Source organism: Archocentrus centrarchus, chromosome 20 (genome assembly GCF_007364275.1).
Source record: "Archocentrus centrarchus isolate MPI-CPG fArcCen1 chromosome 20, fArcCen1, whole genome shotgun sequence".
In the NCBI taxonomy this organism is placed as follows: Eukaryota; Metazoa; Chordata; class Actinopteri; order Cichliformes; family Cichlidae; genus Archocentrus; species Archocentrus centrarchus.
The window spans coordinates 392,030-407,716 of NC_044365.1; the positions used below are offsets into that span (position 1 = coordinate 392,030).

Consider the following 15,687-nt stretch of genomic DNA (forward strand, 5'->3'; position numbering starts at 1 on the left):
TTTACACACAACAACAACAGAGCCACGCGGCTCGTGTTCCGGACACCCCGATGTACACGCTCTGAGAAACATGCGTGATCCGCGAGGCTCAGTTGAGCTTGTTATCAATTTACTTTAGAGCGTTTGATCAGTTTGGCACCGGAAACGCTTCTGCTATTGTGTAACAGCGCGGCTCAAACGGTCGCGTCACTCAACAGGCTAGTAAACAAACGTGACGTAATCGTCGCCATCATACTGACGTCACCTTTGTGGGCTTAGGGATTCCCTTATAGGGAGAAAACGTGGCGGAGTTAAGTTGGAGTTTCTGCATTTTCAGCGTCTCGGAGTCTGCGCGGCGTCTTCAAACCCGACCAATCCGAGCTCAGATGGGCTGGACCAGTGCTAAACAAACCTGTTACAGGTGTACCTGTGCCAGAAACAAGACTATAAATCCAAATGAAACAGAAATCCACAGTATCCAGCTCCGGTTCATCCTTTGAGTGAGGAGCCTTTATTAAGCTCGGATCATTCACTGCTCAGAGGTAAGCAGCTTAATGATCAGGTACAAGGAGTGGACTGAGGGGGGAGACAGACACAGTTAGGGCTGGATCAGGTCACCCTGAACCTTAGTTATGCTGCAATAGGCCTAGGCTGCTGGGGGGGTTCCCATGATGGATTCTGTTTATACCCCACTCTGTATTAATCATCAGTTATTAATCTCTTCCACAGTGTGTCTTTTGTCCTGTCTCTCTCCCCCCTCAGCAGATGACCCCCCCTCCCTGAGCCTGGTTCTGCTGGAGGTTTCTTCCTGTTTAAAGGGAGTTTTTCCTTCCCACTGTCACCAAGTGCTGCTCATAGGGGGTCGTTTTGGCTGTTGGGTTTTCTCTGTATTATTGTAGGGTCTTTACCCACAATACAAAGCGCCTTGAGGCGACTGTTTGTTGTGATTTGGCGCTATATAAATAAAATTGAATTGAATTGAATTAAAAATTGATGAAAGGCAGTCAGTGTCCAAGAAAAACCTGTAAATGCCATCAGAAAGCTGGAAAACTGTTGCTCAAGACCACATTAAAAATGGAAGCAAAACGGAAAAAAATGAGGGGTGGCTCAAGACTTTTGCACATTAGTCTGTCCAGCTGACCCAAACAAACAAAACTAAACAAACAAAAATCCAAACACAGAAAAAGTCAATAAAACAAATCAATGAGACAACAAAGTGATAAAAATCCAAACGGCCAAAATGCAGTTTGGATTTTAAAAATTAGATTTAAGGTTTAAATTAGTAAAAAAAAAAAATCAGTGACTTACAATCAAGTTACAACAAAATGTCCAAATTATGAGTTTTTCAGATTAAAAGTTACTCCTTTTCATCCCCAAATTTTAATCAGTAAGTTAAAATGTTTGGTTTCAGTGAATGTCTTTAAGAATATCTTTGTGAATGATTTTAAGTGTCACTGCAGTGAAAAACAGGAGCTTAGAGCGCTCTGTCATTCTGCAGGACACCAGCAGGGGGCAGCATCTGTTAGCCCATCTGCAGAGGTGAACTGACACCTGCTTCTTAAATTAAACTACAACAGCTCCAACAGGCCTGAACAGCAGCAGGAAACAAAGATGTTTGAGACTGCTGCAACTGCGCTCACCACCGTCAGCACTGTACAAAGGACGTAATCAGCTGTACACATCAGATCTCTTTAGCACACACACCCCTGTAACCAGCATCGCCGTGTGAGGGACAGAAAACTGAACCCATGTAACTGTTTCAGGCTACACCTAGCTGGGCCCCTGGGCCACCAGGCACTCACCCTCAAGCCCCCTCCTGGGCCTGGATCGATGGTGTGACCCCCGTTAACCCCGTCCTGCTCCCTTAATCTCTTTGTCGGGGCTTTCTGCAGTAGAGCTGTTACTCCCCCACATCAAAGAGGACCCAGTGGAGATGGTTCAGTGTCTGACCAGGATCCCTCCTGAACATCTCCTAATTGCCATTTTTTGGATTTGTCCTAGTGGCCAAACCCAGGAGAGATCATTCCACTGCACCGGCTTGGGAATGCCCCAGTGTCCTCCTGGATGGATGGATGGAAACTCTCAGCACATACACACCTGAAGGAAAAAAAAAGAAATCATTAAACAGTCCCTCAGATGATGTCAGGACGAAGGCGATGATGATGTTGATGACGTCAGGTATTTGTTTGTTTGCGTCTGTGTGACGCAGCTGCAGAGCCACGTGGAGCGTGGTTACATAACTGTGTGACTTTGGAAGGCTTCAGTGAAACAGTGAGAGGGTGGAGCTCTGTGCGTTTCAAAGCTTTATGGATAAAACTTTCAGGCAGGGGTCTCAAACCTGTGGCTCTGGGGTCACAAACTCGGCATCAGTTCAGCCCCAAAGAGAAAACGTCCTCTGAGTTTTGTGTTCCTGGAGGCGGTGATCCCGGCCTTACAGACTGGAATGTTCAATTGACTTTTAATCTGGAGCAGCTTCTTCTGCCGCCACATTTCAAATCCTCTGGGAAAAAAATTACCTGTGAAATTACAGACCAACACAGGTGCAGCAGCACAGGTACAAATGCTGCAACAGCCTCATCCACCTGTGTCAGCTACACCTGCGGCTCTATGCAGTTTCAGACCTCAGTCAGAAAAACTCTTTATGAAGAAACGAGACCTTCTGAGCCCCTGATGACCTGTCCAGGTGACCTCACCTCTCACCCTATGAGAGGCTCCAGTCTCTGTGTGGTGACCGAGCACTCAAAGCACCTTCTGCTACACTATTTTACTACACATTGCCTAGCATTTACATACAAATGGGGCTGGGAATTGAACCATCAACCTTCCGACTCATAAACAACCCGGAGAGTTGCCCACTCCTCCACTACATCCATGAACCTCCTCTGAGGTCTTCCTCCTTCCCTCCTGTCCAGTGTGTCCCCTCCCTCCTCTACATGTCCACACCTGTTATATAACTCTGTGTGTGTGTGTGTGTGTGTGTGTGTGTGTGTGTGTGTGTGTGTGTGTGTGTGTGTGTGTGTGTGTGTGTGTGTGATTAGCATCTGCACTTTCTGACCAACTTTCACTAAAAGAAGAAGAAAATCATGAATAAACAGTCAAAAATAATGACTGATGAAATGTGAGGATCAGACTTCAGTGTTGTTTACAGTGAACTACAGATATCAGATATCAGATATCTGATATGATATCTGATATCAGATATCCGTCTGTTCTGCTTTTTATCATGATTTAATGTCTGAGCAGTCTGTCCGGAGCCCCTCGGGGGGGCTCAGAGGCTGACCCTGGATCTGTGGTTGGGGGACCCTTGATTGGACAGTAACGGTGTTACTGAAAACAGTGAGTCACGTGGAGAACACGTGGAGTCCTGACAGCCCGTGACCCAAACCGAACCCGGACTGTTAAATCACAGTCCCGGTGGGGGTGCCTCCAAAGCCTCAGTGTGTCAGGAAACCTGAGCGCTCAGTTCAGCCTGTCCCTCTGTTGTTGTTGCTGCACGCAAACAGGTGAAGGTTGATGATCTGATACGTGACGCTGCGCGTGTCTCTGTGACAGCTGCTACGCCCCGAGAACACTGCACGCGCTGTGCTGTCACGGAGGGGGCGGGAGCCTCTATACAAGCTGCCGGACTCCTGACCGGCCTGCAGCCACAGCGCACAGGCCGCCTGGCTGCCGGGCATCAATGTCCCGCTCACCTCCTCAGATCCACGCCGGCAGCGAGCGTCCGTCCCCGGGTCAGCCCACGGAGAACGGAATGGTGGTGGTGGGGAGGAGCGGAGGAGGAGGAGGATCTGGATGATGAGATGGACGCATCTCACCTGGAGAGGTTTATGAGGGACAGGAGGAGAGCCAAGTCCCTGCCAGCCTATCCCGCGGCGCTCCTGAACGGACCCCACGGTGGAGAGCGCAGGAAGCGCGTGAAGTTCGCTGACGCCATGGGGCTGACCCTGGCCAGCGTGAAGCACTTCAGCTCCCTGGAGGAGCCGCAGATCCCCAGCAAAGTTCTGTCCCGGCACAGGAGCTTCCCATCAGAGCAGCAGGACCTCCTGAACGACCTGCGCCACAGCCTGGACACGGACCGGCTGGTCGCCTGCTTCCCGGAGCTGCGGGAGACGGAGCGCAGAGTCCGGGGGCTGCGGGTCTGCTTGGAGAAGCTCACCACCTCCCGGTTTGACGTGCGCGGCCAGATCCGGGTCTTGAACAGCTGCACCAGCGTGGAGGTCGGAGTGAGGTACACCTTCAGCGAGTGGCTGTCTCACGTGGACGCGCAGGCTGTGCCCGTGGCGGCGGATGAGCCGGGCTTCGTGGGGGAGCGCTTCGCCTTCACTCTCAACACGCCGCCCTTCATGGACCCCAGCTCGGCCGTGCACTTCGCCGTTTACCTGAAGAGCGCGGAGGGGGAGTTCTGGGACAACAACGAGGGGCAGAACTACACCCTCAGGTACCGCTGCATGCCCGGCGACACGCCCTTTGGCAGCGCCGCTTTCCACGAGTAAACCCCCTCTCCATCCGTGCGTAAAAGCCTCGCCGAACGCCAGAGCGCTGAAAGAAAAGCTTCAACACGCAGTCGCTGCTTTCCATCTGTGCTGTTTGCTCTTCTTCAGATTAGTGAACCTGTGTTAATGCCTCAGACTGCACATCCAACAACATGCGTAACAAACTCTTTGCTTCCCGATTTTGATCTTTTTGTGTTTTTCCTGCAGTCTCGCCACAAACCTCTGAAATTCCGCCTTTAATGTGTGTTTAAAGGACAGCAGTACAACTCAAAGACAGGTACAGGTGTGCTTCTCTCTCCCAGAGGACACTTTAAACTGCTGATAGTTTATCTCTTGGATACTTTAGACTTTTGTTTGTTCAGGTAACTTCTGCTCTTGGACTGTTAGATATGGATGATGTTCTGTAAGGATGTGCAGATGTGTGCAGAGCAGCTGTGTAATAACCCTGAGCTGCTCCACACTAACAGCAGATTAATGGGGAAACAGACTGTTGCTGATGTATGTGAACTTGTACTGATCTGATTTCTGTCAATAATGTTTTTACAGCTTCGGGCAGCAGGTTTCCTCTTCCTGCTCCTGAGGTCAGAGCAGATGATGCTTAGAGTTTATATGTTTGAGTTTAAGGTCATCAACACACTTTGACTTCCTGCTTTGTTTAATGCTTATAAATAAAGTTTTTTGTGTTCTGCAGGACGTTAACGTCCCAGCTGTGAAGCACTGATCCTCAGATCGAGGCCTTTTTTGCATGTTGTTCTTCATCTCTTTGCTGCTGACCTGAATAAAAAGGCTCTTAAAAAGCAGAGATCCACACCTGTATGCAGCCGTGTGCGCTCAGAGGCAAATAAAGAAGAAGCTGTAAGTCTGTTCTTGCTGTTTTTCTTTGCACGGCTGCAGCTTCAGGACGGTTTCCTGTCACTAACAGCAGGTCGCTCCTAATGGAACGTTTTTAGTTCCTAACGAGCCTTAAAATGCAGCTGATTATCAGAGGAACTGATTCAAACGAGGCTCCAGGATGTGCTTGTTAACCTGCCAGCAGAAAGAAGCTTTTCACTGCATTCATGTGGACTTCATCTCTGAGCTTTATTGGCACTGCTGTGGTCTTTCATTCATTTGTTGTGTGCATTAAGTTGTGTTGCTCGTGTTTGTGTGTGCAGATGATCTTTGTGTTTCAGTTTTATCCAGCGCTCTCCATCATCTTCTTCTGCTGTGAGGAGAAGCTTCAGCGTGAGCTGCAGACGTCTCTGAGGCGTCTGTCATTTCACGCGTCTTCCCACTAAACAGACCGACTGCTTCAGTCAGATTCACGCTCAGAGACGACCTGCGATCGCTCGGCCGGTTCAGTGTGAGGCTCCTGATCCAGAGGTTAAAGTTCAAATCCAGCTTTTAGCTGTTTTTAGTTGTTCTGTCACTAACATGTTTTAGGAATGACTTCCTCTGAGTGCATGTAGGATTTTTCTACTGCCGCCTGAACCTGTTTCTATTTGTTCTTTTGGAGCAGCTCCATGAATGAAGCTCACTGACTGCAAACATCACAATGAATTCTGGATGAGTGGGAACTATTTTGAGTGCAGACTCACAACCTGATAGCTCTGCTGGGTAAATCATTACGCTCAGAGGTTCAGGGTTCAAAAGCTGTTTGGAAAATCCATTTTGCTCCTCCCACAGCAGCTGACATCACGATGCTCTTCAGCTGCTTCTGTTCTTGCTGCAGCTTTAGATGCTCTGCATGTTTCCTCCTGTGCTGCAGCCTCTGCTTCATTATCACAGTCTGAAACATGCAGCATGAATCAGTGTGCACCTGCACACACACAGCAGGCTGCAGGTGTGTGTGCATACCTGCTTCATTGATCTACTGATCAGCTCCCGTTCTCCCTGCTGTGCTCAGATCTGTGGAGATGAAGAGTTAAACAGGCCTCAGCTTCAGTAAAAACTGGAGGAGCTCAGCTTTTCTGCACAGACAGAAACTTCAGTCTGAGCTGCTGCTCTGAGACACAGCGTCCAGCTGGTCCCAGTGAAACGAGCTCCGGCAGCAAACTGGGAGCTGCTCACAGAGGAACTCTGGGATCACGGTTGTCCTCACACTGCTCGCCCCGCAGCGACACGCTGAGGGTTCAGCTCACAGCTCTTTAAGAATCACTTTGTTGGAGGAAAATTATCTTTGGCATTTTCATAGATTTAACTGCAGAAATGGCAACAAATGGTGTGTTTTTGTGACAGGCTGTGAGTAACAAAGTGCCCAAAGACACAATTTTAAATGTTTTCAGTCCTTGATTTGTGTAATCCTGCATTAATATTAATAATTTCACTGTGAAGCTCCTCAAAAGCAAAATATAAAGACACGAGGGGAGCTTAAGACTTCTGCACAGTACTGACAGGCTGATCCCAAGTCAGCTCAAAGGAGAACAGCAGTGCAATGGCCTGAAAACACATTAAAATAATATTTCATTATGACTGTGTGTGGATGGACATCCTGATCCAGAATCAGATTCAGGTAACCTGCAGTGTGGCCTCCTGCCTGTCGGGGCCAAAGTCCAGTGCTGTTGACCAACCTGAGCACATCTGTTTGGTCTGTCAACATGGACGGAGGCTCCGAGTGATTTTGGGAGCAGGAACCCTCAGTGCGCTTCAACCAATCAACACAAAGACCCTGACGATGCTTCCTCTGTTCAGCAGATGATCAGACCGTTTCCATCACTACAAAATCAAAGCTGCTCTCACCAGAGGCCACTGGAAAATCTGACAAATTAACAAGAAGGCCCATCCAATCAGACTGGCAGCATCCCAAATACTACAATACCCATGAGCCTCTGCTGCACGCTGTGGAGACGAAGCCAGGCAGAGTGAATGAAAACAGCTTGATAACGGGTTAGAGTGGATGTTCCTCTCACTGAGGAGTGTCTCTACAATCAGAGCATCCTCTCCTCAGCGCTCACTCACAGCTTCATTGATCAGAGTCAGGCTGACGGATCCAGCAGAGCGATGGGAGCCTCTGCTTCGGTCGCTCCTTACTGGCTGGCACTCAGGTTCACAGCTGATCTGAAACGAGGCCCTCAGGCCAGCGTCAGGAGACTCTACCTGCATCTTCTCTGGCCTCCAAACGATTTCATAAAGATTCAATAAACAAATCTGACTATTTAAAGTAACATCCAAGCACAGTGCACTCACTCAGCAATCTGGAGCTCCGCCTTCTTGGACGGTCTGTCAGTCCAACGAAGCCACAGCAGCCATATTACTGGTCAGATAATGTATAAAAATGCTCCAAAAGGCTCCAACAGCACAAACACGGTCCAGAGGTCCAGTTCAAGGTGAACCCTAGCAGACAGCTAGCAGCTACAGCCACCTGTGTCACCATCCACCTGTCAGTCAGGCCACGCCCCTAATAATGCAAATGTAAACAGGTGAGTTATAGAAATATCCTCCCCCCTGTACAGCTGTTATGAAGGGGAAATTATCTGCAGAGACTAAAGCAGTCTTTGTATCAGCTGTAAATATTATTAACATGGAGTCTATGGGGACTCACTGCTGCCTCTGTTGGACTGCAGAGGAACTGCAGCTGATAATCGTTATGTCTGTGAAATGATTGGTTGATTAGCTGATCAGTCTAATAAAGTAATATTGCTCTCATTGCCGCTTGGTTCTTACAATGAGCCACAGGAGTTTATGAAATTTCATAAAGCAGAGAATCATACTGAAGACGCTCTGCTCTCATGTTTGTATATTTTCTGTATTCACTGAAGGTTTGAAGAGCTTCCAGGTGTTTTAGATCTCTCACAGGCTCAGAGCAGGCTCAGAGAGTGGGCTCAGAGCAGGCTCAGAGAGTGGGGTCAGAGAGTGGGCTCAGAGAGGGCTCAGAGTGAGGTCAGAGAGTGGCTCGGAGTGGGCTCAGAGTGGGCTCAGAGAGTGGGCTCAGAGCAGGCTCAGAGAGTGGGCTCAGAGAGGCTCAGAGTGAGGTCAGAGAGTGGCTCGGAGTGGGCTCAGAGAGTGGCTTAGAGAGGGCTCAGAGTGAGGTCAGAGTGGGCTCAGAGTGAGGTCAGAGAGTGGCTTGGAGTGGGCTCAGAGAGTGGCTTAGAGTGGGCTCAGAGAGATGTCAGAGATGCTACTTTCCCACCGAGAGGTTCCGGAGCTGGAGCAAGTTCCTGTGCCGATCCCAATGAACCGGCGAAACGATTAAGAACGGGCCCGCGTTCCCACCGCGTTTCTGTGAACTGCTCCTTTACGTATGAGTGTGGGCGGGTCCTCGTCTGGACACGAAGCTGAAGCGCACAAACGTGGGAGAACACGCTCCCTTTCTGTGCTGCAGATACGTTTTAGGGTCCAAACCAAACTAGCAGCATCTGTGTGCAGCACAGAGGGAAACACAGCGATTAGAGCAAGAGACAAGTACGCACTTTGTGTCCTTTTATCTGTGATATGAACTGATACAAAGCAGCAGGTTCAGCCTTAGAGCCCAACCTAATTCACAGCCGTGAAAATCGCTTCGCTTTTCTCCTGTAAACACATGTAATATGGTAGAAACCTGGATGTTGAGACGGCAGAGTCACGCCCTTCTGCCACTTTCGGCACGGGTTCCTGGTTTCAGACCAGCTAGTTTTGGGGCCGGAGTTGAACCCGTTTTTCGGCCGAGCACCGAGTGTTTCGGCGGTGGAAAACCCGCCTAACGGTTCAATTCACGGCTCCGGCTCCGGAACCCTGTTGGTGGGAAAGAGGCTTGTGTGACTGCAGGCCTGGCTCGGTGCACGTGATGACTCTGCAGAAACGCCGTGAAGCTCTGCGTGCGCTCGTCTGATGAAACAGCAAAATCACAGATTGAGCAACGTGATCTTTCACACTGCTGTTTATGTGTAAGTGGGTCAGTGCTTAAACCAACAGATGGCTCTATTATTAGCAGCCAGCAGTACCTGGGGGTCACTCACCTGCTCCACCTTCACCCCTCCTCCTCCCAAACCAAACACCCCCCTGAGCCCCTGCATCCTGCCACGCTCTCAGCGTGTGACTCAGCACAGACAGCAGGAAAGGAGACGTGTTAGAGGCTTGGTGCTCACAGCTGGAGTCACCTGCAGGTCGCAGCCAGGTGTGTCCAGTCAGGTTTTCATTGGTTCACTTAAGCTGCATGATGTCACCCATTAGGTGATTTAATCCTCTTCAGCCTCACGTTTGATGTGAACATGTTGGGACAGGAGGAGGGAACCCTAACTAACTGCACAGCTGCTGACTCACTGGTTCATGGATGATTTAATGAGGGGGCAGTGTCACAGAGGGAGGTGGGGTTCCACATCTTTGTTCCCTTAATAAATGAAACCATCATTAAACCTGCATTATGGATTTACACCGGTCACCTTTGATATTCACATCAGTGTGAACATGTAAATATGTAACAGGAAGAGGGCAGAGACTCAGAGCAGATTAAAAATGTTTCTGGGGTTAGTTGGAAGCTTCAGCTGAGCTCTCCACAGGATCACGACCTCCGAGGATCCTCGAGATGTTCTCTAAAAGAGCTGCAGTCAGTGTGTCCTTCAAAAAGGCTCCAGCACAGATCCAGCTTTTCCCAAACTTCGACATGTCAGGATCTGGACCTGCAGTTGAGCTCTGAACTACACCCTTCCCTCCATAATCCCATAATCCAGGCAGCACAAGTATTTCTCAAAGCAGCACACTACGATATAAAAGAATACATGAAGAAGAAGCAGCTACTTTCAGCTGCTCCCTGACCACGAGGGTCACCAGCAGGTCGCTCTGCATGCTCGGCAGGTTTACACCTGCTGCCACCTCCGAGGACGGCTCTGTCTGTGGAAGCGAGTGTGTGACCCGCTGCAGGCAGGAAATCCAAACAGGTTTTGTGGGTGGAGTTCTGCAGACTCACACACGCCCCCCCAGCCCAGACTCTTCATCTTTATTTCATGTTTAACAAACTCAGCAGCAGCATTTGTTCATGTGTAATCATTTATTCAGACTTTTTCAGCTCTCAGTGACAGTAAACGGGATCAGACTCATCCCTGAAAACTAAAGACTAAACTCCACTTCTACTCTCCCATAATGCATCTCTGCCCACCCGCTCACAGTGACAGTCAGTGGATCCAAACGAGGAGCTGCTGGAGGTGGTGCTGATGTCAGGGCAGTGATTTGCTCTCTGATGTCACATCCTGTTTGCTTCGTCCTCATCCTTCCTCTCCTCCTCCTCCTCCTTGCAGCTGTTAATCCACCACGGTCTTCTGGGCCTCGTACATCTTCCCTATGGAGACCTGCAGAGTCAAAGAGGTACAGCGTGAGGACTTTAAACTAACCGAATCTCAGCTTTTATTCAAGGAAGAACAACGACATGAAGCTTCAGTATCCTGCTGCCTCCTCTGCAACAGGAGCCGAGCTGAAGGAGCAGCAGGAGGAGCAGCCCAGCTGTTCCACATGTTCCTCACAATGCCCTCTGCTGACTGCGCTCAGCTAGAACATGGACCCCTCCCTCATTTACCTAATCCTCCATTCATCTCCTCACGTCTGAGACCACCAACCAGAGACACGAGGACAGGCAAGGAGGAGACACGAGGAGAGGAGGTGAGGAGGAGACATGAGGAGAGGGGGCAAGAAGGAGACACGAGGAGAGGAGGTGAGGAGGAGACACGAGGAGAGGGGGCAAGAAGGAGACACGAGGAGAGGGGGCAAGAAGGAGACACGAGGAGAGGGGGCAAGAAGGAGACACGAGGAGAGGAGGTGAGGAGGAGACACGAGGAGAGGGGGCAAGAAGGAGACACGAGGAGAGGAGGTGAGGAGGAGACACGAGGAGAGGAGGTGAGGAGGAGACACGAGGAGAGGAGGTGAGCAGGAGACACGAGGAGAGGAGGTGAGGAGGAGACATGAGGAGAGGGGGCAAGAAGGAGACACGAGGAGAGGAGGTGAGGAGGAGACACGAGGAGAGGAGGAGAGGAGGAGACACGAGGAGAGGGGGCGAGAAGGAGACACGAGGAGAGGGGGCAAGAAGGAGACACGAGGAGAGGAGGAGAGGAGGAGACACGAGGAGAGGAGGGGAGGAGGAGAGGAGAGAGAGGGGGGGCAAGAAGGAGACACGAGGAGAGGGGGCAAGAAGGAGACACGAGGAGAGGGGGCAAGGAGGAAACAGGAGGCGAGGAAGACACAGGAGGTGAGGAGTGGAGGAGGAGACAGGAGGTGAGGAGTGGAGGAGGAGACAGGAGGAGAGGAGGCGAGGAGGAAACAGGAGGTGAGGAGTGGAGGAGACATGAGGAGAGGAGGAGGTGAGGAGGAGACACGAGGAGAGGGGGCAAGAAGGAGACACGAGGAGAGGAGGTGAGGAGGAGACATGAGGAGAGGAGGCGAGGAGGAGACACGAGGAGAGGGGGCGAGGAGGAGACATGAGGAGAGGAGGAGACACGAGGAGAGGGGGCAAGAATGAGACACGAGGAGAGGGGGCGAGGAGGAGACACGAGGAGAGGGGGCGAGGAGGAGACACGAGGAGAGGGGGCAAGAAGGAGACACGAGGAGAGGAGGTGAGGAGGAGACACGAGGAGAGGAGGCGAGGAGGAGACATGAGGAGAGGAGGCGAGGAGGAGACACCGAGAGGAGGCGAGGAGGGAGACACGAGGAGAGGGGGCTAGAAGGAGACACGAGGAGAGGAGGAGACATGAGGAGAGGAGGCGAGGAGGAGACACGAGGAGAGGAGTAGAGGAGGACACAGGAGGAGAGGGGGGCGAGGAGGAAACAGGAGGTGAGGAGAGGAGGAGACATGAGGAGAGGAGGCGAGAAGGAGACACAAGGAGAGGAGTAGAGGAGGACACAGGAGGAGAGGGGTGGGAGGAGGAAACAGGAGGTGAGGAGAGGAGGAGACATGAGGAGAGGAGGCGAGGAGGAGCACGAGGAGAGGAGGCGAGAGAGGAGACACGAGGAGAGGGGGCGAGGAGGAGACACGAGGAGAGGAGTAGAGGAGGACACAGGAGGAGAGGGGGCGAGGAGGAGGAGAGGAGTGGAGGAGGGACAGGAGGAGAGGAGTGGAGGAGGAGACATGAGGAGAGGAGGCGAGGAGGAGACACGAGGAGAGGAGGCGAGGAGGAGACGCGAGGAGAGGGGGCAAGAAGGAGACACGAGGAGAGGAGGAGACATGAGAGGAGAGGAGGCGAGGAGGAGACAAGAGGAGAGGAGTAGAGGGGGGAACAGGAGGAGAGGGGGGGGCGAGGAGGAAACAGGAGGTGAGGAGTGGAGGAGACATGAGGAGAGGAGGCGAGGAGGAGACACGAGGAGAGGAGTAGAGGAGGACACAGGAGGAGAGGGGGCGGGAGGAAACAGGAGGTGAGAGAGGAGGAGGAGACGGAGAGGAGGAGGACGATGAGGAGAGGAGGAGACGGAGGAGAGGAGGCGAGGAGGAGGCGAGGAGGAGACACGAGGAGAGGGGGCGAGGAGGAGACACGAGGAGAGGAGTAGAGGAGGACACAGGAGGAGAGGGGGCGAGGAGGGAGGAGTGGAGGAGGAGACAGGAGGAGAGGAGTGGAGGAGGACACAGGAGGAGAGGAGTGGAGGAGGAGACAGGAGGAGAGGAGTGGAGGAGGAGACAGGAGGAGAGGAGTGGAGGACGACACAGGAGGAGAGGAGTGGAGGAGGAGACAGGAGGAGAGGAGTGGAGGAGGAGACAGGAGGAGAGGAGTGGAGGAGGACACAGGAGGAGAGGAGTGGAGGAGGACAGGAGGAGAGGAGTGGAGGAGGACACAGGAGGAGAGGAGTGGAGGAGGACACAGGAGGAGAGGAGTGGAGGAGGAGACAGGAGGAGAGGAGTGAGGACGACACAGGAGGAGAGGAGTGGAGGACGACACAGGAGGAGAGGAGTGGAGGAGGAGACAGGAGGAGAGGAGTGGAGGTGAAATGAGGCGTCCTGAAAAAGCACGAGTCCTCCTCTATCTGTGGTTTGGACGATCCAGCTGTGGCCCCACCTCTTTCATACCTGAAGCTACAAAACGGTCACACCTGTGCATCGGGGTGCCTCCTGCTGCCTCCTGACTGCAGGAACTGAGACCTCCTTCAACACGGAGCTCTGAGACTGGTTTCAGGAGACGAGGAGGCACAAATCATGAGCCGGGGCCGCTGCAGTTTTACACATTCGCAGGACTGACCGAAGGGTGTACAAATCTGCACTGAATGAGACGCACCCACACAGAGGGATGGAAACGTGTGTGTGTGTGTGTGTGTGTGGTGTCAGCAGTGAGGTTCAGGAAGTCTCTGTTCCCACCTCAGGTACACCGCTCACTGCTCAGACTCACACTGACACACCAATCACTGCGAGCCTGTGGACTTTGTCCTGAGGGGTGTGTGTGTGTGTGTGTGTGTGTGTGTGTGTGTGTGTGTGTGTGTGTGTGTGTGTGTGTGTGTGTGTTCATGTCCACAGAGCCTCATTGCTGTGTTATGTCAACAGTGCTGAGCTGAACTCTGTTGTCAAATAGAGGAGCCAATTATGGTCGAGTGTGGACAGCTGGACTGTACATACAACCCGTGTGTGTGTGTGTGTGTGTGTGTGTGTGTGGCGTGTGGCTGCGTTATCGGTCGTGTTGGGTCGGTCCGCCGTGTTTCAGCACAGAAAGACAAAATCAATCGTGAACTGTGATATACACACACACACACACTCTCTCGCCCGTCTGAACACTCCGTTCACTCGTCTCAGTACACGACGGGTGGTTTCAGTGAGGACGGCGTGCTCACAGATTACAGGACATCCTAAATCACCCTGACAGTCACAGACCTCCATGAATCCATTTGGTCTGTAGTTTGAATCCCTTCAGAGAGCTGGAGCTGTTGGTCAGAGCAGCTCAGAAGCTCCTCTGAGGCTTTGAGCTGTAACACACACACACACACACACACACGTGTGTGAAGCAGCCTCCACAATCCACAAACGACCTGTTTGGGATTGGTTTGGTTTTAAAGTGGACAACAACGGGAAGCTCAGGGATCACCGTTATCTTCCTCCCTCCCTCTACAGTAGCATTCCCAAAGTCAGGAATGCTGTGGCCCAGAAATCAGAAAATGCCCCCCCCTTCCAATCTGAGATACAGAGAAGTGATGGATACAATAAACAGAACAACACAGGGTAGAAGTTGCTAATACTACGCAGTCATGTGTAAAGTGCTAACATGTGACCACTCTGGGACACGAGCTTCAATCCCAGAGCAGAAAAACCAGGTCAGAGTAACAATGTCAGAAACGACCCACCTCCTGTTACCAGTCTGAAGTCCCTCTTTATTTATTTATATATATATATATATATTTGTAATTGATTAATCGAAATTAATCGCATTTTAATCACATTTAAATTTAAAATGAGAAATATTAATTTAAATTTGGTTGATGAATGAATCAATATACATAAGCTTACGTTTTAAAATGTTGTTTATTTTCCCACCAGTCTACTACACAGACCAATGAAGGGTGGAAGTGCTCCTGTGATAAGCAAACTCCTGAAATTAAAGTTAAGCATCATAACTGGATAGTTTTATTCAACATTAATGTCTCACTTAATACAATTGGAAATTAATCATTGTCTCAGCTGTATTCCTTGATGTTGAAATGTGTTATGCTTGTTTTAACAGCTTATTTTGAATTAAAGACTTCAAATTAAACCACAAAAAGGAGAAAAAGATCGTTCTCCGTTTAACAGCTGCTTTTACACAGCTGTGCTTCACACTCACAGCGACATGAGCTACGCAGAGGTGAGGGCAGGCGATGCTGATATGAAGGCTAGCCGCTCACTTCCGGCCTTTGCGGTCTTTGTGGGCTGCGAAGGATGGCCGGGTCCTTCGAACGATGCGGCCCCTGATTTTTGACATTGTGTGTCGATATAATCTGTATGCCTGGAACTCGTGCACTGAGAAACGTTCCACGGTGGAAAGTGCGATTAAAATGCGTTAAAATCTTTAATTTGTTATTTTCCCCGTAATTAATTAATCGAAATTAACGTGTAAAAGTCCATGAACTAGTCGACTTGTCGAGTAGTCGATTCTAGGAAATCTCGTGAGTTTTTAAATTTCACGTTGACTAGTCGCAGTCACGTGACTGCTGGCGACAAAATGGATTTCAAACAGACGGAAGGCGAGGACGAGGAAACAGCTAGAAAATCATCAGTGTGGAAGTATTTTACTAAAGATGACTCTTCTGGTTCAACTACCGTTACATGCCAAATCTGCAAAGCTGTGCTGAAGTACAACAAAAGTACGACCGTGATGCACAGTCACTT

At 50.8% G+C, this 15,687-nt stretch overlaps 1 protein-coding gene and 1 pseudogene across 2 annotated transcripts in view; one reads left to right on the forward strand and one right to left on the reverse strand.

Moving 5' to 3' along the window:
* lyrm4b (LYR motif containing 4) overlaps positions 1-15,687 on the reverse strand; it is a 77,586-nt gene that overhangs the window by 16,395 nt on the left and 45,504 nt on the right. Inside the window, exon 3 of one of the 2 annotated variants that reach the window (XM_030755988.1) lies at positions 10,405-10,711. The exons of the other annotated variant lie outside the window; for it this stretch is intronic. Coding sequence (XP_030611848.1) covers positions 10,664-10,711 — 48 coding nt within the window. The 3' untranslated portion in view covers positions 10,405-10,663. Of the gene's footprint in view, positions 1-10,404; positions 10,712-15,687 lie in introns of those variants that run through there. 2 annotated transcript variants of the gene reach the window in all.
* On the forward strand, positions 3,424-4,900 carry LOC115799050 (protein phosphatase 1 regulatory subunit 3G-like; annotated as a pseudogene).